This window comes from Nerophis ophidion, linkage group LG26 (assembly GCF_033978795.1).
Source record: "Nerophis ophidion isolate RoL-2023_Sa linkage group LG26, RoL_Noph_v1.0, whole genome shotgun sequence".
Classification (NCBI taxonomy): Eukaryota; Metazoa; Chordata; class Actinopteri; order Syngnathiformes; family Syngnathidae; genus Nerophis; species Nerophis ophidion.
In genome coordinates, this window is record NC_084636.1 from 273,617 (window position 1) to 295,468 (window position 21,852).

The window sequence follows — 21,852 nt, forward strand, 5'->3', positions numbered from 1 at the left end:
GGAATGTCGTAGAGACATGAAACAAAAACCTCTGTGTAGGTCTGACTTAGACCTACATTTCCAATAAAAAACGTCTATACCCAAAATCAACTGAAATTTTGCAAAAACTCATTCAAAGCAACTTTTTCGCAAAAAACGCTATTTTTGCCTCTTTGAGCTGTAATTTGACCCCCTTAAAATGCTTCAAAACTCACCAAACTTGGCACACACATCAGGACTGGCAGAAATTGTGATCTAGTGAAAAAAACAAACCTTAAAACTCAAAATTGCGCTCTATTGCAATTTTTGAATAAAACACAGAAAAAACTGCTCCTAGGAAGAGGAAACAGATAAAACTGCTTGTAACTTCTGGTAGGAATGTCGGACAGACATGAAACAAAGACCTCTATGTTGGTCTGACTAAGACCAGGGCTTCAGTCGCGGGGGCAGCAGCCAAAGCGGAGCAGCCAAAGGCGGACCCGACCAACGCTGCTTGCAGCTTTAATTTTATTTGCCCCTCCAAGGCCTGGAAATAACATGTGTCAATAAAGTACTGTCACTTTTCTTACTAGATGTATTGTTTTATTTCTATTTTGGGAGAAAAAAATATATGTACTCCATGTAATCGCAAATTATGTTAACTTCAATATTGTCTAATTATGCAAAAATATATTATCAAACATTCAAACCATTTTTAAATAGAAATAAATACTAATAATGATTCCAAAACAAGTTATCCATCAAATTGTGCAATGTCAAAGTAGCAATAGATTTCATGCTCAAATTATGAAATTTACTGTGCTTTTTACAGCATTTTTCTCCAAATGAAAAAAAATACTTTTTGTTTTACTGTAGTTAACTGTGGTGCCGTTTTGACATTTACAGTAATACACAAATAATATACAGTTGTTGATTTGTGGTAAAAAAAATAAAAAAAACTGGCTGCTCAAGTGCAAAAATTTTATAATAAAATTGCAGTTTTTTTTAATTCATAGTAAAAAAAACAAATGTAAATTTTACAGTATTATTCTGGCAATTGAGCTGCCATTTTTAACCATAAAAACAACAGTACTGTTTTTCCATTTACAGTAATATACACTACATTATGAGGTGACATTATTGCAACTTACCATATTTTTTTTTATACTATAGTTTAAAAAAATCTACTCATAGAATGCATTAAAAAAATGGTGTGATAATAGTATTGACTGTTAGAAGCGGCCCTCGGGGCTAAACATAACTGCCATGTGGCCCTCAGTGAAAACCACTTTGCCACCTCTTTTATAGCGTCTTTGGTGATATTTGTTAGCATCAAGAAAATATCCCTAATAGTATGAATAAAACTCTCGTAGGCTAGACATCGTAAACTGAATCTTGATATCGCTGGCAAACATTGCTGAACAACAGGGACATATACAAGTAAATAATGAGACAAAGTATTCTTCACAGCATTAAAACAACTGCAGACGTGAATTGTAGATGAGACTAATATCCGTAGCAGGAAATCAACTGCAATTTCCAAGCATTTTTTCTCATTAGCGTCACCATCACGGCAGCACGGCCCTCGTTATGTCAATCAAATACGGTACGTTGTGATGCACGAATAAGTTCAATTGCGTCTTTCATGGATTAATGTTTAATTTGCGTATGTAAGGACGGGATGTTTCGCCAATAGTTGATTTTTTAAACACAGTGATTGTCAAATAAAGTGAAGTTGTGACAGGTGATGAAAAAGGATTTAAGTCAATTATAAAAAATAATTTTCTTAAGTATGTATGAATCCACTCCATCCTGTTTTTAAATATGTTTTTCATGATCGCTTATACAGCATGTAACCCTTTCACATGACAGCCACATTTGCACTGTTTCAAGTAAACAAACAGTAGCTTAATGGGACCCAAGACCATCGCCCAAAGGTCAGAAGAGCCCGGATGTGCCTCTGTCACGTGATTGCAACCCACCTACGGGATCTCTCTGTTGTTGTCCGAGCAAATCCTCATTAAATAACTTTAAAACATAAACACGATAACATGACGACAAATTAAAAAAAAGTGTACTTTATACGTACATTATAGCATTTCAGGTTTTAAAAAAAAAAATCTATACCGGAAGTGTCTACCCTGACTTAAAGAAGTTGGAAATATTTATTGGGTGTTACCAATTAATGGTCAATCGTACGGACTACGTACTGTATTGTGCAAAGTGTCAATCAATCAATCAATCAATCAAAGCGCTCTTTTGTATGTATAACACATCCGTACCGATGTTCCGGGTATTTTGGAGCCTTTCGAGTTTTATTTTGAAATGAAAACCGGAACACCCCGGGCTCACGTTTTCTCGCCTCATGGCGCTTTGTGACACACGCACTGATAAGTGACTCTTGGAATCAACTCGTCGATATGGGGCCGACAGGTCAGTGCTAAAGTAACATTCTTCAAACAAACAAACAAAAAAATCCCTAAAACTAAATCTGGCCTGTCAGCTTGACTTTTGTATTTTTGTCTTCTTAAGGTTGCGTCAGTCTTTTAAAACTGTTAGCCGCTATGTCGCTAGCTGTAATGACGATGTAGCGAGCTAATTGCTGCATTTACAAAGACAAAGTTGCTGCCTCCGCTGCATTTACAAAGACAAAGTTGCTGCCTCCGCTGCATTTACAAAGACAAAGTTGCTGCCTCCGCTGCATTTACAAAGACAAAGTTGCTGCCTCCGCTGCATTTACTAAGACAAAGTTGCCTAGAAAAAGTAGCTAGCTGCCATGACGATGAAGCAAGCTTGCTGCATTTACAAAGACAACGTTACGTACAAAATGTCTTTGAAATTTAGATAACTGATGGATATATATGTTATTCATCCTACAGAAGTATATCTAGTTCATCCTGTTAGGGAAATAGTGGATGATTTCCTAATATTACTGAAGTTGCTCATTTAAATGTGTTTAACAGTCTATTTCAGTTATTTCATAGATTGGTTTGTGTAAACATTAAACATGTTATATTACAGGAAGCTTCAAATGACAATAAGACATGCACGATAATTGCTTAATGATATAATTCAACACATAGTATTGTAGAGAATGGCATGTATTATTGTCATCAGGCGCTGGTCATGTGATCTCTTGCAGGTGAAGTGGTGATGGGTGCTCCAACCCTCGTGTGCTCCCAGAACCGCCTGCGATGGGATCTGGGCGCAGAAGAGATCCTCAAGAAGGCCGACGAGCTCATCGCCAGCACCGAGGATGCTTACAACCGCGTCGGCGCTCTGGCCTTGGACGCAGTCACCTTCGAGAACACGCTCAAGGTGCTCGCCGACGTGGAGGTGGAGTACACGGGTCAGTATTCGCCCGTCACCGTGGCAACGCAGGATCAAGTCAAACTTGGGGCAGGTTTAATTTCAATAACAGTTGTCTTGCTGGTGTTTGGTGATGTGGCGTGCGTCCCGATGGTTCCGTGCACAGTCCACACGAATGTAAAGAAAGGCCACACAAAGGCAAACAATGTGTAAGCGCAGTCGTTGAGCCAGGCAGGATCGCTGAGTTGGCGTTTGGCGCAGCGATGTAAAGCCCATCCTAATCAGCGCTTTGTTCAGCCACCAACAAAAACAAGCTTTTGACTCCATTTTTATTCTGCTGTATGAACACACTCATTTAAAACATTGATTAAAACACACACATTGTTGGCATGATGAGCAGTGATGCTAGCAATAAGTGTGTTTCTAACCCAGTTCCACTCATGTCCCAGTCCAGAGGAACATGCTGGACTTCCCGCAGCACGTTTCGCCGAACAAGGAAGTGCGTACGGCGAGCACGGCGGCGGACAAGCAGCTGTCAGAGTTCGACGTGGAAATGAGCATGAGGGAAGACGTGTACCAGAGGATCGTGGCCCTGGAGGTGAGCTAGCGACTGTCCTGTCAGGCATCAACCTTACCCAAAAAAGGAGCAGCCGCTAAGATGGGTACCAAATCGGGTATTTTTTTGGCATAGACCAAATCCTGCGGGCAGAGATTCAGGTAAAATCCAACGGTATCTGTGTTGCACACGACATCACGCCCGGTTTGCAATTCAGCACTTGGTGATCACTCCAGCAGCACTGAGAGTAGACTCAGCCAAACTACCTCTATGTCACGGGTGACTAAAGTGCGGCTTGGGGGCCTATATTAGCCTGCAGCTGTTTTTTATTGACCTTCAACAGATTTTTTAAATAAAATTAACGTATTTTTTTCGGACTATAAGGCACACTTAAAATCCTTTAATTTTCTTAAAAATCGACAGTGCGCCTCATAACCCGGTGCGCCTAATGTAGGGAATATTTTTGGTTGTGCTTACCGACTTCAAAACCAACTTTTCTTACCTTCTGGTACCTGCTGACGTGTATTTGGGATCTGCATAAGTCCTGAAAATGTGCGCACATTCGCCATTGTAGTCCGTGACGATACCGTAGCCGATAAGCTTCTTCCTTTTATCTACCTTCAGACTAATGGCACTTTTAAATTTGGATTAATCATGATAAATCTCAAGTATAATTAGTACTATTACCTGCGTGCATAATTTGAAATAACTTAAATCAACAAAACAAATACCCAATATTTGAACAAGTCTGATTTTATTGTTAGAATAGATTAAAACTTAATAGTGCAAAAAGAAATTGTGCAATTAATCCGCAATATTTTTAGTGATTAATTGCATGAGTTAAATTCTTTTTGACAGCCCTAATTATTAACTATTACACTAATCTCCTTTGTCACCTATAACACAAAGCTAAAGTGGATTATTTGTTCAGCTCGTATTAACGTACACTGGTTTGCTTTTTTTGGGGCTTCACGGTGGGAGAGGGGTTAGTGCGTCTGCCTCACAATACGAACGTCCTGAGTAATCTTGGGTTCAATCCTGGGCTCGGGATCTTTCTGTGTGGAGTTTGCATGTTCTCCCCGTGAATGCGTGGGTTCCCTCTGGGTACTCCGGCTTCCTCCCACCTCCAAAGACATGCACCTGGGGATAGGCCCCTCCCACCTCCAAAGACATGCACCTGGGGATAGGTTAATTGGCAACACTAAATGGTCCCTAGTTTGTGAATATGAGTGTGAATGTTGTCTGTCTATCTGTGTTGGCCCTGCGATGAGGTGGCGACTTGTCCAGGGTGTACCTCGCCTTTTGCCCGATTGTAGCTGAGATAGGCACCAGTGCCCCCGCGACCTCAAAGGGAATAGGCGGTAAAAGATGGGTGGATGGTTTGCTTTTAGCATTTAAATTGTACAAAATGTTTCAAAGTAGCCTCCCACATCCTTTAATTTTTCTGAATACAGCCCTAGCTGGAAAAAACTGCTCTAGGTAATGTTGTAATTTTCAATGCCAACAAAATGTATTTATTAGCACACACAGAAGTACCAAAGACTAGTACTGGCATTGATTCTCAGGTACCGGGTGTCTGCACTGTATCGTTTCAAATGTGAACGATGCCCATCCCAAGCAGTCACTAGTTATTAGTCCAGGACCTTTTTGTCCGCAGAAGAAGACCGAAACCAGCAGCCTGACTTCCGAGTCCAAGCGTTACATGGAGCGGCTCATCAAATTGGGCAAGAGAAATGGACTCCACCTGCCTAAAGAGACGCAAGAGGTGGACCATATTGGGTTTTGGTCTTGAAAGCTCTTGTAGTCTTTGACTGAATGTGGTGTGTGTGTGTGTGTGTGTGTGTGTGTGTGTGTGTGTGTGTGTGTGTGCGTGCGTGTGCTGGCGTAGGAGATTAAAAGCATCAAGAAGAAGCTGAGCAGCCTGTGCATCGACTTCAACAAGAACTTGAACGAGGACACCACCAGTCTGTCCTTCAGCAGGGAGGAACTGGGTGAGAACCGGGTGTCTGGTTATAGCTGCCGCCTGGAGCGATTCTCCTAAGTGTGTGTTCCTTTGCTGGGTGCAGGCGGACTCCCGGAGGACTTCCTGAGCTCGCTGGAGAAAGATGGAGACAATCTGAAGCTGACCCTGAAGTATCCACACTACTTCCCCACCATGAAGAAATGCTTCGTCCCAGAAACCCGCAAGAAACTGGAGGAGGCCTTCAACTCGCGCTGCAGAGAGGTGGATTCCTCAACTCCTTCTTGACGCCACAGGACATGACGCGTGTTTTTGGTGTGTGTGTGCAGGAGAACTCTGTCATCCTGAAAGAGTTGGTGGAGCTTCGAGCCCGCAAGAGTTCTCTGCTTGGTTTCAGCACCCACGCCGACTTTGTGCTGGAGATGAACATGGCCAAGTCTGGCAAGCAGGTGGCCGCCTTCCTAGGTAAGGATCACGCCTCAAAAAAGGCTGGGCCATAGGGCGGAAAACTATCACGATATAAGTGTTGAATATCGGTCTATCAATCGTTTTTTATGGCCTATCGAAATTAAGGATGAACAGAATAGTATATTAAATGTAATATTTTTTTATTTCAAATGTAACCTTCCTTTGATTAAAATCGTTTCAGAAACGAAAGGAATTGTCAACACAAACTTGGAAAACATTCAATGTGAACAAAGTTCTAAAATTACATAGAACAATTAACAATGCCCTCTTAAAATTAAGGTGCAAAAATAATTGTTGAAAATAGTGCAACCTTTCAAACTGATACATAGAGAGAACTGAAAATAATTATTTTTTGCAGGTTTAGTGCCAGGAAGTTACCCCTGTGTAACATTTATTTGATCTGTTATTCTTATTAAAGTATGGAAATGAATTGATGCTATGAAGTCATTATTATTTTGATATCACTGGACCAAATTACTATTATTTTTAGGTATGTTATATTTTGTCATTAATTGTATTTATACAGTGCTGCACTTTAGTTCCTACCTGTTGCACCAAACAGAGAATGGACACGGATTGAAAAATAAAAGAGATTATCCGTTTGAAAAAATCCCTAAAATACTTGGCCTTACTGTCAAAGTGACTTTTCTTGTTTTTTCGGCAATCTGCAGCACTCATTTTTACTTTTCTTAACCCGCGGATCATTAAATGGTTGTACTTGTATAGCGCTTTTGTACCCCTTTTTAAGGAGCCCAAAGCGCTTTGACAGTATTTCCACATTCGCCCATTCACACACTGATGGAGGGAGCTGCCATGCAAGGCGCTCCGCTCCCCTTGACCCATCAGGAGCAATGGTGAAGTGTCTTGCCCAAGGACACAACGGACGTGACTAGGATGGTAGAAGGTGGGGATTGAACCAGTAACCCTCAGATTACTAGCACAGCCACTCTACCAACTTCGCCACGCCGCCCTATTTGCTGCCTGGAGCTTTTTCACAAATGTATGAAAATGTAAAAACATTGGGGAAAAACTATATTTTTTGTTTTGATATGGTTTCTGTATGAGGACAAACATTGTGAATGTTTTCAAATGCTGTAAACATGTGCAGAATAAATATGAAATGTTAACATTTCTGTGGCTTAAGATCTGCTTCAGCCTGCGACACACGCCTTTCCTTCAGCACAGTGTGGTGCCAGGCAGGTGGCTGTGGCAAACAAAACAAATAGCTGTGCCAGCCTTCATTCTAAGGCTTATTACATAGGGCTTATTTGATGCTATTGCTGCTCCAGACAGATTTTTAGTTTTTCTTTTGTCCAGTATGGCTCTTTCAACATATGTCCTGATGCAAAGAATCAACCGCGACACAACGAGATGGCGCAACCAAACTTGATAGTTGATATTGTTTCCTGATCAATGATCACTTCCTTCGTTGCCAGAGCAGGTGTGCCTTTTTTAATGCTCACAACCTCGCTTGGCAACCTTCAGTTTTTTCCGCTATAGAAGGAAAAAAAATATTGAATGCATTTTTAAAGGCCTACTGTACCTTGCCTTCCGCCCGATTGTAGCTGAGATAGGCGCCAGCGCCCCCCGCGACCCCGAAAGGGAATAAGCGGTAGGAAATGGATGGATGGATGAAATTAGATTTTCTTATCTACACGGGGATAGCAGGTCCATTCTATGTGTCGTACTTGATCATTTCGCGATATTGCCATATTTTTGCTGAAAGGATTTAGTAGAGAACATCCACGATGAAGTTTGCAACTTTTGGTGCTAACAGAAAAGCCCTGCCTTTACCGGAAGTCGCCGACGATGACGTCACATGTTTGATGGCTCCTCACATATTCACATTGTGTTTAATGGGAGCCTCCAACAAAAACAGCTATTCGGACTGAGAAAACGACAATTTCCCCATTAATTTGAGCGAAGATGAAAGATTCGTGTTTGAGGATATTGATAGCAGTGGACTAGAAAAAAAAAACAAAAAAAAACGCAATTGCATTGGGACGGATTCCGATGTTTTTAGACACATTTACTAGGATAATTCTGGGAAATCCCTTATCTTTCTATTGTGTTGCTAGTGTTTTAGTGAGTTAAATAGTACCTGATAGTCGGAGGTGTGTGTCTCCACGGCCGGGTGTTTTGAGGCAGTGTCTGATGAAAGTCGACGGCAGCTATGGACGGCACAAGCTCAGCTGATCTCCAGTAAGGAGCGACTTTTTACCACAATTTTCTCACCGAAACCTACTGGTTGACATTCGGTCGGGATCCATGTCCGCTCTGATCCATAGTAAAGTTTCACCTCCGGGAATTTTAAACAAGGAATCACCGTGTGTTTGTGTGGCTAAAGGCTAAAGCTTCCCAGCTCCATCGTTCTACTTTGACTTCTCCAATATTAATTGAACAAATTACAAAAGATTTAGCAATACAGATGTCCAAAATACTGTGTAATTATGCGGTTAAAGCAGACGACTTTTAGCTGTGTGTGTGTGCAGCGCTCATACTTCCTATAAACCCGTGACGTCACGCGTACACGTCATCATTACACCACGTTTTCAAGAAAAAATTCCTGGGAAATTTAAAATTGTAATTTAGTAAAGTAAAAAGGCCGTATTGGCATGTGTTGCAATGTTAATATTTCATCATTGATATATAAACTATCAGACTGCGTGGTGGGTAGTAGTGGCTTTCAGTAGGCCTTTAAATTGATATTGATTGCATGTCTGTCGCAGTATAAATTAATATTGTTTTATCGGCCAGCCCGCCTCAAACGTCTCCGTGTCGTCTGTTTTGAACCTGAATCCGGATGCTCGCAAAGCTTTCTCATCTCATTCTTCTCAGAGGAACTGGCCCGTAAGCTTAAGTCTCTGGGTGAAGAAGAACGTGCTGTACTTCTCAAACTGAAGGAGGAAGAGTGCAAGAAGAGAGATCTTGTCTTCAGTGGAGACCTGCACGCCTGGGATACTCGCTACTTCATGACCCAGGTGAGGCCTTTTGTGAACCATGGAGGGCAGGAATCACACTAGTCAAGCCTCTGTGTTCGGTTGAAAATTTTCAGAGATACTTTAACATTTTTGCAGCTAATTCCTAAAAATGCTACCTTGTTGCCTGGCATATTTATTTTTAGTCCCCCGGCCTACAAAAAGTTAGCAGCTAATCATGTGTTTCCATACACTGCCCCTCTAAGGTAGTATATAATAATAATAATCACCTCCATTTAGGGTGATGGATGATGTACTTGATTGATTGAAATTGATTTAAACTTTTATTAGTAGATTGCACAATACAGTAAATATTCTGTACAATTGACCATTAAATGGCAACACCCCAATAAGTTTTTCAACTTGTTTAAGTCGGGGTCCACGTTAATCAATTCATGGTATATACAAACTCTCATTTCCATAAGAGTTGGGAAATTGTGTTGGATGTAAATATAAACGGAAATCATTTTCAAGCCATATTCAGTTGAATATGCTACAAAGACAACATATTTGATGTTCAAACTGATAAACATTTTTTTTTTTTTGCAAATAATCATTAACTTTAGAATTTGATGCCTGCAACACGTGACAAAGAAGTTGGGAAAGGTGGCAATAAATACTGATAAAGTTGAGGAATGCTCATCAAACACTTATTTGGAACATCCCACAGGTGTGCAGGCTAATTGGGAACAGGTGGGTGCCATGATTGGCTATAAAAACAGCTTCCCCAAAAATGCTCAGTCTTTCACAAGAAAGGATGGGCGAGGTACACCCCTTTGTCCACAACTGCGTGAGCAAATAGTCAAAACAGTTTAAGAACATTTCTCAAAGTGCAATTGCAAGAAATTTAGGGATTTCAACATCTACGCTCCATAATATCATCAAAAGGTTCAGAGAATCTGGAGAAATCACTCCACGTAAGCGGCATGGCTGGAAACCAACACTGAATGGCCCTGACCTTCCATCCCTCAGACGGCACTGTATCAAAAACCGACATCAATCTCTAAAGGATATCACCACATGGGCTCAAGAACACTTGAGAAAACCACTGTCACTAAATACAGTTTGTTGCTATATTTGTAAGTGCAAGTTAAAGCTCTACTATGCAAAGCGAAAGCCATTTATCAACATCTAATAACGCTGCTGGTTTCTCTGGGCCCGAGATCATCTAAGATGGACTGATGCAAAGTGGAAAAGTGTTCTGTGGTCTGACGAGTCCACATTTCAAATTGTTTTTGGGAGTCCACATTTCAAATTGTTTTTGGAAATATTTGACATCGTGTCATCCGGACCAAAGGGGAAGCGAACCATCCAGACTGTTATCCACGCAAAGTTCAAAAGGCAGCATGTGTGATGGTATGGGGGTGCATTAGTGCCCAAAGCATGGGTAACTTACACATCTGTGAAGGCACCATTAATGCTGAAAGGTACATACAGCTTTTGGAACAACATATGTTGTCATCTAAGGACCGTCTTTTTCATGGACGCCCCTACTTATTTCAGCAAGACAATACCAAGCCACATTCAGCACGTGTTACAACATCGTGGCTTCGTAACAAAAAAGTGCGGGTACTTTCCTGGCCCGCCTGGAGTCCAGACCTGTCTCCCATGGAAAATGTGTGGCGATTATGAAGCGTAAAATACGACAGCGGAGACCCCAGACTGTTGAAGGACTGAAGCTCTACATAAGACAAGAATGGGAAATAATTCCACTTTCAAAGCTTCAATAATTAATTCCCTCAGTTCCCAAATGTTTATTGAGTGTTGTTAAAAGAAAAGGTGATGTAACACAGTGGTGAACATGCCCTTTCCCAACTACTTTGGCACGGGTTGCAGCCATGAAATTCTAAGTTAATTATTATTTGCAAAAAAAATTAAAGTCTATGAGTTTGAACATCAAATATGTTGTATTTGTAGTGCATTCAACTGCTTATGGGTTGAAAAGGATTTGCAAATCATTGTATTCTGTTTTTATTTACCTCTAACACAATTTCCCAACTCATATGGAAACGGGGTTTGTACGATACAATTGATATACATTTGACATTAGCTTCATTACATCACGATTGCACATACAAATATGCATGAAAACACTACTATAGACATCACACATGGGACAGTTTAGTAAGTATAAACAATTTTACCTATACTGTAAAACTTACAAACATTTCTTGGATTGATGAACGAAGAGTCCATAACGGTATAAACGCCAGGCATGGCTAGAAGACTGAACGGCAAGACGGTTGAAAAAAAACAAAACACACTACCAATAAATGGAAGGACACTGCAGCACCTACAGTGAGCACATTTGTCCAAAAGATGGTGCCATACTACAAACAAAACACCCTTTGAGTGTTTTTGCCTATTTTTTTTATTTTTGTTATTATTTTTATTACTGCTGTTAGCGCAGAAACATCAATAAATTAGCCACTCAATCGTATAAACCGCATGGGTTCAAAGTTTAGGAAAAAAGTAGCGGCTTACAGTCCAGTATTTACAGTATATCGACAGTAACAATACAAGTAGTATCGTATCAGATCAATACCACAGTGGTTAGATCAATATTCTTTACTATCAAAAACCTTTTTTTTTTCATTTTGTTATTGTTAACAAATTAAGGAAATATGTTGAGATAGGAGGATTTTATAGTTAAAAACCCTAAAGATTAGGGCCAGTAGTAGAAAATAAATTAAATATTTAAATGTTATTGTTACACCGACATCCTTTGTTTTTGTACGGGAGCCTGTAAAGGACTGTATTTTTCACCTTAGGGGGATGACTCGAATTATACACTATTATTTAAGAATCTAATCTAAGAGAGAGTGAGAGGAGGCGGCTTATAAAGTTTAACAATTTACTATATACCCAATTAAACATACAATAATCAGACATTAATTACACTTCAATCACTTTCCCCACTCACACGCTACCTCCCCAGTAGAACAACCCACACTAAACCAATCACACAACACACACACACAGTCCAACCTGGGCCCCTTTGTCCTTTGCGGTCCTGATGAATCGGTGGTGCACTTAGGGGTAGTGAGTTGCAACTGCTGGATGCAAAGGGGGCGTTGGAGAGGGGGGACACCTCCCGTTGTGGAGTAGAGATGGCGGGGGAAAGCACGGCCGTGCTTCCGTTAGCACGACTCAGGAGGTCTAGTCTGCAGCGAGAGGAGAACCAGCCTCGTCGTGGGTCACCTCTCTGTCGACAAGTCCCTGAGTGCGTGCAATGGACACGCCAACTTCGCGTGTCCACGTCCATCGTAGCAACAGTAGCACACAACTAAATTCGCTATACTGTCCCACACTCGCTCTCCAAACTATACAGTCACCGGGGAGCGGGTCTATATTAACATACTTAAGGATAAACGTCACTAAATCTGCCGTTAGTTAAAGGGGAACATCATCACAATTTCAAAAGGGTTAAAAACAATAAAAATCAGTTCCCAGTGGCTTGTTGTATTTTTTTGAAGTTTTTTTCAAAATTTTACCGGTCTCGGAATATCCCTAAATAAAGCTTCAAAGTGCCTTATTTTCGACTCTCTGCGAAGACACTGGCCATTTCCCTGTGACGTCATACAGTGCTGCCAATGTAAACAAACAATGGGAATACCACAGCAAGATATAGCGACATTAGCTCCGATTCAAACTCGGATTTCAGCGACTTAAGCGATTCAACAGATTACGCATGTATTGAAACAGATGGTTGGAGTATGAAAATATTGAAGAAGAAACTGAAGCTATTGAGCAAATAGCTATTGACGCTATTCATAGCCATAGCATGGCCGAATAGCTGCGTTAGCATCGCCAGTAAAATGTGCGGACCAAACGATCAGGACTTTCGCATCTTTTGACACTGGAGCAACTTAAATCCGTCGATTGGTAAGTGTTTTTTTTGCATTAAAAGTGGGTGGAAGGAAACATAATATAGTTGCAAATGCATCTACAGATTATCCATACATCTCTGTGCCATGTCTGTCTTAGCATCGCCGGTCAAATGTGGAGACACTCCGGTACATTCAATGGGGGTCTGGCGGCAGACACTTTGGCATCTTGGGGCCAGTGGTGCAACTTGAATCCCTCCCTGTTAGTGTTGTTACACCCTCCGACAACACACCGTCGAGGCATGATGTCTCCAAGGTTCCAAAAAATAGTCAAAAAAACAGAAAATAACAGAGCTGAGACCCGGTGTTAGTAATGTGTTGATAAAGGAAAATGGTGGGTGTGTTACTTCGGCAACGTCACATTCTGACGTCATCGCCTCCAGACCGATAAACAGAAAGGCGTTTAATTCGCCAAAATTCACCCATTTAGAGTTCGGAAATCGGTTAAAAAAATAGATGGTTTTTTTTCTGCGCCATCAAGGTATATATTGACGCTTACATAGGTCTGCTGATAATGTTTCCCTTTAAGTCACAGTGCAGCGCACAAACACAAGTGCTAGCTGCGGTTAGCTTACTAGCCGTTAGCATGCACTTCACGTATCCTGGCAACGTGAAGAGCCCAAATGTCCTAAACTTAAACGAAATGATACACGGTCACTTATAACACTCTGAACTAATAATACTCTTACTGTGGTTCTTTTCCAATCTGCAATAGTGGTAAACTGTCTTCCATCCATGTACTACCGACGCTGCACTGCACTGCTAGTGCCGGAACTCTTTTAAACCTTTTTTCTACCAGCTACCAATCTCTGATTATTTTTGAAAATTTGAAGGATCAGTAGCCACGTTGGTAGTATCGGCGAAAAAAAATGTATGGCAAATAAACTGCATGTCTTTGTATGTTAAGTATCACAATCACTTGAAGACAAAGATAAATGTGTTACGCACAGAGAAAGAAAATGGGCAACTAGTTTAAATATCGTATTGATATTGTTAATCTGTCGATAACACTCACCATAAATAAATTGAAAAAAATTACAGTTAATACATGAGATTGGCCTCGGACGATCCCACTCATAGATTATTGTAATGGGCAGAATAAAATCCATATAGGAACACCCCTAGATAACCCTGATGTATAGTCTTTGTGAGCTTGGTAGATGCAGATCTGAAACACAACAATGCGCTTGTTTTATCTCATTGCTGCTTCCTTCTTCCAGGTGGAGGAGACGCAGTACGTGGTGGACCAGAACCTTTTGAAGGAGTATTTTCCCATGGAGGTGGTGACTCAGGGACTGTTGGACATCTACCAGGAGCTTCTGGCTTTGACCTTTGAGCTGGTGGATGGCGCCCCCGTGTGGCACCCAGATGTGAAGCTCTACTCCGTGAAAGACCGCAGCTTAGGTCACGAGGTTGGCCAGTTCTACCTGGACCTCTACCCGAGGTGATGACCGAGATCTCCCAGGGTCAGCTGGCACCAGCACTGGTCTTCTGAGTCTTTTGTTGTGTTCCACCAGGGAGGGCAAGTACGGGCACGCCGCCTGTTTTGGCCTGCAGCCTGGCTGCCTGCTGCCAAACGGCGCTCGGCAGATGTCGGTGGCGGCCATGGTGGCCAACTTCAGCAAACCCACGGCCGACGCTCCGTCCTTGCTGCAGCACGACGAGGTGGAGACATACTTCCACGAGTTTGGACACGTCATGCATCAGCTGTGTGCTGAGGTTAGCGTTTACGTTGTCACACTACATCTTAAAGCAATGGCGATGTAATGCTTCGCAACAACCACCAGAGGGTGGGAATACATATATACAGTCATCTCCGGTTTGTTCCATTCAGTCCGAGCTGCCCTTGTCGTCATTGTATATCATTTTGGTTCTTGATGTAGGGAACCAAGGATTCATAGATGTAGCATACAGTCGTCTAGCTAGTTCCTTTTTATCATAGCATTGAGAAAGTTCACCTTTTCTGGGAGATGGCACACAACTTCCTCCGGCGCTTAAGTTTGGCACCAGAATATTTAGAAGGCACAGAACTTTTGGGAAACGCAGTAGGGCTTGAAACAAATAAATAAATAAATTATATTATTCTATGCCCCAAGTGGAGGAGTTCAAGTACCTAAGAGTCTTGTTCACGAGTGGGAGAAGAATGGATCGTGAGATCGACAGGCGGATCGGTGCGGCGTCTTCAGTAATGCGGACGTTGTACCGATCCGTTGTGGTGAAGAAGGAGCTGAGCCAGAAGGCAAAGCTCTCAATTTACCGGTCGATCTACGTAGATCGACCGGTAAATCCACATGGAGAGGAGCCAGATGTGGTGGTTCAGGCATCTGGTCAGGATGCCACCCGAACGCCTCCCCAGGGAGGTGTTTAGGGCACGTCCAAACGGTAGGAGGCCACGGGGAAGACCCAGGACACGTTTGGAAGACTATGTCTCCCAGCTGGCCTGGGAATGCCTCGGGATCCCCCGGGAAGAGCTAGACGAAGTGACTGGGGAGAGGGAAGTTTGGGCTTCCCTGCTTAGGCTGCTGCCCCCGCGACCCGACCTCGGATAATCGGAAAAAGATGGATGGATGGATATGGATATGGAAGTTACACCACTGATGCAACAGTAGCTGAGCCAATCAGCTCGCAGGATACAGTCCGCTGGTTGGTCCTTCTCAACCAATAGTGTGCCGTGTACAACCTTATGTGGGCAAAGTAGCTTTTAGCAAAGTGGTGTAACAACTAATATATAACATACAGTTGCAGATTTCCTCCTTAATGTCACTAAACATGGTGCAGTGCCACAGCAAAATCATAGCCACTACAGCTTGAAAATAAGTTTTTATTTTGTTTTTTTACGAGAAACCAAATTAAAGTAATATAAAGTATTGTAGCCTCCAGAAGAAGTCACACTAAGTCCAAAGCCATTTTTAACCTTTATTGCCAATCTAATAACAACCGGCCCAATTCCAACAGGTTTTACTTTTGTGTCCGTGCTTCCCCATACAAGCAACACTTCCTCTTGGGGCTGCATGGCGTGGTGAGAGCAGCCGTGCCAGAAACCTGAGGGTTGCAGGTTCGCTCCCCGCCTCTTGCAATCCAAATCACTGCTGTTGTGTCCTTGGGCAGGACACTTTACCCTTGCCCCCAGTGCCGCTCACACTGGTGAATGAATGATGAATGATGAATGATAGGTGGTGGTCGGAGTAGTTTACAACCAATGACGGCTTCTCACTTCTCTGTGAAGCACTTTGAGTGTCTAGAATAGCGCTATATAAATCTAATCCATTATTCTTAGAATAGCGCTATATAAATCTAATCTATTATTATTATTATTATTCTCCGCCAATCCGAAACAGCGCTGCTGAAAAGGGATGTTGTGACGAAGTAGATAAGATGCACGCAAATGTCTGCAGTGTAGTCAGCATGTCTGCGATGTTGATGTAATTTGATGGATCCCAGATATACCGGCATACAACCATCTACATAATGTGGCAGCTTTTAAAGAGAGAATGTCCAACTGGACTTTAGTTTCTAAACACGAGTACAGTCTATAATAGAAAAAGATGCCAAATATGTTGCTAAAGAAAAAATCATTAAAACGGCTCTAGGCACTTCAAAAAATCTCAACAAAGTATGTTTTACAATAAGCAGCAACAATTAAAACATTAAAGCTGCAAGCAGTGATGGACTGTACCGCTTTGGCTGCTGCCCCCGCGACCCAAGCCCAGATAAGCGGTCGAAGATGGATGGATGGATTATTACACAGAAAAAAGGTGTATACACATGTGTTATACATCAGTCTCATAGTAATAACAGTTGTAAAGTGGCTTGGGCATTTATAAGGATGCCTTGGTGCCGCCATTTTGAGAGACTAATGCATTGTGAAAGGAATGCAGCTGTTGTATTGAGGTGGGAATAGCAAACTTCCTGTTGATTTTAGTTGCGGGTGGTCAGTGTATGAAATATAGGTCTCAGTGAGACCTATATTGAGGTTTTTGTTTCATATGTGTATGACAGTCCTACAGTGAGTTAGAAGCAGTTTTGTCTGAGCAGGAAGACACCATTTTGTGACAGCAGCAGTGCTCCAGCACTAGCGCACCAGTTCTTTGCGGGCTCATAAAATCCAAACCACGGTATGAATTTAAACTCTTTCATCAACTTTTAATCAGAAGGGTTCAATCTCTCTTGTGTGTTTATTTGAAGCCAACTTTTGTATTGAAGTGGGAATAACAAACTTCCTTTTAGCCGGGAGCTGTCAGTGTATGAAATATAGGTCTAACTGAGACCTATGTGGTGGTTTTTGTTTCATGTTTCTACGACATCCCTACTGGAAGTTAGACAGTTTTATCTGTTTTTTCTTCCAAGGGGGCGCTAGAGCGCAATTTTGAGTTTTGGGGTTTGGTTTTTTGATTAGATCGCAATGTTTGCCAGTCCTGATGTGTGTGTCAAATTTGGTGAGTTTTGAAGCATGTTAAGGGGGTCAAATTACAGCTCAAATAGGCGGCGGTATAATAATAATAATAAAGAATAATAATAAAACCTTAGAAATTCAATAGGGTCCTCTGTCCCAAAGGGACATCGGTCCCTAAATATAATATAAAACATTATATGTTAATCCCAATGACTAAAACAGGTTATTTTTTTAATGTATGTCGGGATTTTTTTTGCCTTTTTAAAGAAAATCTTATAACTGCAAATTACACGACGACGTCGTCATGGTGTCCACGCCCCCACTGCCACAGGTATTTTGGCAATTGAGGGGAAACCCAGAGTAGGGCTAGGCAAACATATGATGGTGATTGATTGCAGGTTGATCACGATGATCAGCTGTTCCCATAAAATAAGTGGATGAAACATGACTGTTAGACAATACCACAGTAGTGATGCAGCAGTACTTAGTATAATCCTGCACAAGACAATCTTTGTGTGTGCGTGAGACTTAGATCATGTCCAATCAGCATTATGCCTCTTCCTAGTTGGAAAGGGAACCCAGAAGAACAAACTAGAGAAATATGGCTAACAGAAAAACAACATTTAGAAGGAGCAGGTACTTGAGTGACAGTCTTTAGTCTCACTTTGTGGTGCATGCCCTCAATGCAGACTTGCAGGCAGGCACAGAATGTCTTTGTGACTGAACTATTCATCCCTAGAGGGAGAACAAACTACCTGCTAATTTATTTAATGTATGTTTTATTTTTTAATTTAGATATTTTTGTAACATACTTTTTGTTTTTGCGCTGATTCAACTCCTGAGATATACATGTGAGTTGTCTTTAGTACATGTTATAAGTAGTAGCAGCTCATAAGTCATTTGACTGCAGGCAGACTACGCTATGTTCAGCGGGACTCACGTGGAGCGGGACTTTGTTGAGGCTCCGTCCCAGATGTTGGAGAACTGGGTGTGGGAGAAGGAGCCTCTGCAGAGGATGTCACGTCACTACAAGACAGGAGGCGCTATTCCCGACGAGCTGCTCGACAAACTCATCAAGTCCCGCTTGGCCAACACAGGTGGGTGCCAGACAGGAAGTGGATTGCAAACAGTGTTATGTTGTGACTTTTGGGGGTTTGCATTCTGTTTTTCACCTGTTTTTGGTTTGTAGACATTACTGGGCCTGATGCGTCACATCAGGCAATTAGGCCTTCTTAGCGTCATATAGATGTTCTTTTTTCCATTTAAAACAGTTCTAAAACGGTCTACATCATTTTGCATAGATTTGGTTTTACAGACCCTCTTAAAGCCGCTTCCTGACTGTCGCTTCAGAATGGTCTGTTTTGTAGGAGAATCCCACTTGAAAAGCTCCAAAAATTGGTCTCCTCAGTTCCCAAACATTTACTGAGTGTTGTTAAAAGGAAATCAGAATCAGAAGTACTTTATTAATCCCCGAGGGGAAATTAAGACTTTCAGCACAATCCCATTCAAGAGCAGACAAACATTACAGGGAGACAGAACAAGATCAAACATTACAGGGAGACAGGATCACTGACGGGTCTGCCAACTTCCTCCACCCCTTAAAAAAAAGGTGAGGAAACAAGTAAGCATTAGGGGGGGGGGGTGAGAAAAAAAATTCAGTCTGAGCCTGTGCTCCTGGAGATGGGGTCCAAAGTGAGGCCAAGGAAGAAAAAAAACTCATAGCCATAGGGTAACACTAAAGGACAGTAAAGACATTAAAAGAGGAGAGAAGAGGCAACCAGCTGCCACTCCAGCAGTGCCACAAAATACATTGCGCACACACAATTGCACCATGCATTAACAAGCAACCAAACCAAAACATTATTTCAACATTGGTGGCCTCTGCTGTGTTCCACACAGTATTGTCTGCTGGGGTAGGGGGAGCATGGCCAGAGACAGGAGCAGACTCAACAAAGCAACCAAGAAAGCCAACTCCACCCTCAGCTGCCCACCAACTCTCGGCCAGTGTCCAGTCCGCATGGATGAGCGAGGATACGTCTAAGGAGACCGAGGTGTCAGATACCTGCTCTTTTAGCCAAGACACTGTGAAGCTTGTCCAGCTCTCCACATCTTCTCCAGACTCTGCAGTCCTGTCTCTTCATCCACATCTCCTCCAGTCTCTCCAAACTCTGCAGTCTTGTCTCTTCATCCACATCTCCTCCAGTCTCTCCAGACTCTGCAGTCCTGTCTCTTCATCCACATCTCCTCCAGTCTCTCCAGACTCTGCAGTCCTGTCTCTTCATCCACATCTCCTCCAGTCTCTCCAGACTCTGCAGTCCTGTCTCTTCATCCACATCTCCTCCAGTCTCTCCAGACTCTGCAGTCCTGTCTCTTCATCCACATCTCCTCCAGTCTCTCCAAACTCTGCAGTCCTGTCTCTTCATCCACATCTCCTCCAGTCTCTCAAGACTCTGCAGTTCTGTCTCTTCATCCACATCTCCTCCAGTCTCTCCAAACTCTGCAGTCCTGTCTCTTCATCCACATCTCCTCCAGTCTCTCCAAACTCTGCAGTCTTGTCTCTTCATCCACATCTCCTCCAGTCTCTCCAAACTCTGCAGTCTTGTCTCTTCATCCACATCTCCTCCAGTCTCTCCAAACTCTGCAGTCCTGTCTCTTCATCCACATCTCCTCCAGTCTCTCCAAACTCTGCAGCCCTGTCTCTTCATCCACATCTCCTCCAGTCTCTCCAAACTCTGCAGTCCTGTCTCTTCATCCACATCTCCTCCAGTCTCTCCAAACTCTGCAGTCTTGTCTCTTCATCCACATCTCCTCCAGTCTCTCCAAACTCTGCAGTCTTGTCTCTTCATCCACATCTCCTCCAGTCTCTCCAAACTCTGCAGTCCTGTCTCTTCATCCACATCTCCTCCAGTCTCTCCAAACTCTGCAGCCCTGTCTCTTCATCCACATCTCCTCCAGTCTCTCCAAACTCTGCAGTCCTGTCTCTTCATCCACATCTCCTCCAGTCTCTCCAAACTCTGCAGTCTTGTCTCTTCATCCACATCTCCTCCAGTCTCTCCAAACTCTGCAGTCTTGTCTCTTCATCCACATCTCCTCCAGTCTCTCCAAACTCTGCAGTCCTGTCTCTTCATCCACATCTCCTCCAGTCTCTCCAAACACTATAGTGGTGCCATCTTGGGGTAAAAAAAATGCCATGTAACACAGTGGTAAAAATGCCCCTGCAACAACTTTTTTGCAATGTGTTGCTGCCATTAAATTCTAAGTTCATGATTATTTGAAGAAAAAAAAATGAACATGAAATATTTTGTCTTTGCAGTCTATTCAATTGAATATAAGTTGAAAAGGATTTGTTGTATTCTCTTTTTATTTAGCATTTACACAATGTGACAACTTCACTGCTTTTGTATATTTAGCGGTCTAACTACTTCTAGGTCCTTCGTCTAGGTTTTGTTTCTAGTTTTTGGTTCCAATGTTTTGCTTTTTATATTGGAGTACAGCTTTTTTTAGCTTATGTTGTACTTTTTCCTTCAAGCCTAATGCTTTGACGTCTGTTACTTTTTGCCAATTTGCCTCGTCTGCTGCTGTCACATTTTTTGCAAGCAATCCGCCTCGGGTCTTGGGGTCCTGCCTCACAGCACTTAACAGAGGTGGTCAACGCTGACATGACGCTGAAGTGTTGCATGTGTGCAGGTCTCTTCAACCTGAGGCAGATCGTTCTGGCTAAAGTGGATCAGGCTCTTCACACCAGAACCGGCCTGGACCCGGCAGAGGAGTACGCACGTCTCTGCCAGGAAGTCCTGGGAATTCCTGCTTCACCAGGTGAGACGCTTCTGTTAGCAGATGTACCGACCCAGTGGTCACGTGACCGTGTGCGTGGTCTTCAGAGACCAACATGCCGGCGACATTCGGCCACTTGGCGGGCGGTTACGACGCTCAGTACTACGGCTACCTGTGGAGCGAGGTCTTCTCCATGGACATGTTCTACACTCGCTTCAAGCAGGAGGGAATCATGAATCCCAAGGTGAGCACTTCTACTGTCCTCTCTTTGGAAGTCCAAGCTTAAACAGGGCGTGTCCCGCAGGTGGGCATGGACTACAGGAAATGCATCCTGCGGCCCGGCGGCTCCGTGGACGCGTCAGCCATGTTGAAGAAGTTCCTCGGGCGCGAGCCGAGACAAGAAGCCTTCTTGCTGAGCAAAGGACTGACAGTGGACCTGGAGGCCGGCACGCCGTGTCCCTGCTGACCAACCACGTCCTTCTGCCCCTCCCCCTTTGGGGTTTACACAACTTAGGACTGGGGAAACATTGCTGACATGGAAGCAAATAAAAGGAACTGAAAGCACTTCC

At 42.7% G+C, this 21,852-nt stretch overlaps 1 protein-coding gene across 2 annotated transcripts; it reads left to right on the forward strand.

The window, feature by feature from the left end:
* The first annotated feature begins 2,235 nt into the window (after window positions 1-2,235).
* On the forward strand, window positions 2,236-21,847 carry LOC133543860 (thimet oligopeptidase-like). Of its 2 annotated transcripts, XM_061888713.1 has the most exons (14): window positions 2,236-2,391; window positions 3,101-3,307; window positions 3,717-3,865; window positions 5,481-5,588; window positions 5,712-5,814; window positions 5,890-6,047; window positions 6,113-6,248; window positions 9,090-9,232; window positions 14,337-14,560; window positions 14,634-14,835; window positions 18,420-18,606; window positions 21,197-21,325; window positions 21,391-21,527; window positions 21,588-21,847. In XM_061888713.1, the coding sequence occupies exons 1-14, from the start codon at window positions 2,379-2,381 to the stop codon at window positions 21,747-21,749; spliced, it is 2,058 nt and encodes a 685-aa protein (XP_061744697.1). In that variant the 5' UTR covers window positions 2,236-2,378; the 3' UTR covers window positions 21,750-21,847. The 2 variants fall into 2 exon arrangements, with proteins under 2 accessions (XP_061744697.1, XP_061744696.1); XM_061888712.1 differs by lacking the exons at window positions 21,197-21,325; window positions 21,391-21,527; window positions 21,588-21,847 and adding an exon at window positions 19,409-20,685.
* Window positions 21,848-21,852: the final 5 nt, after the last annotated feature.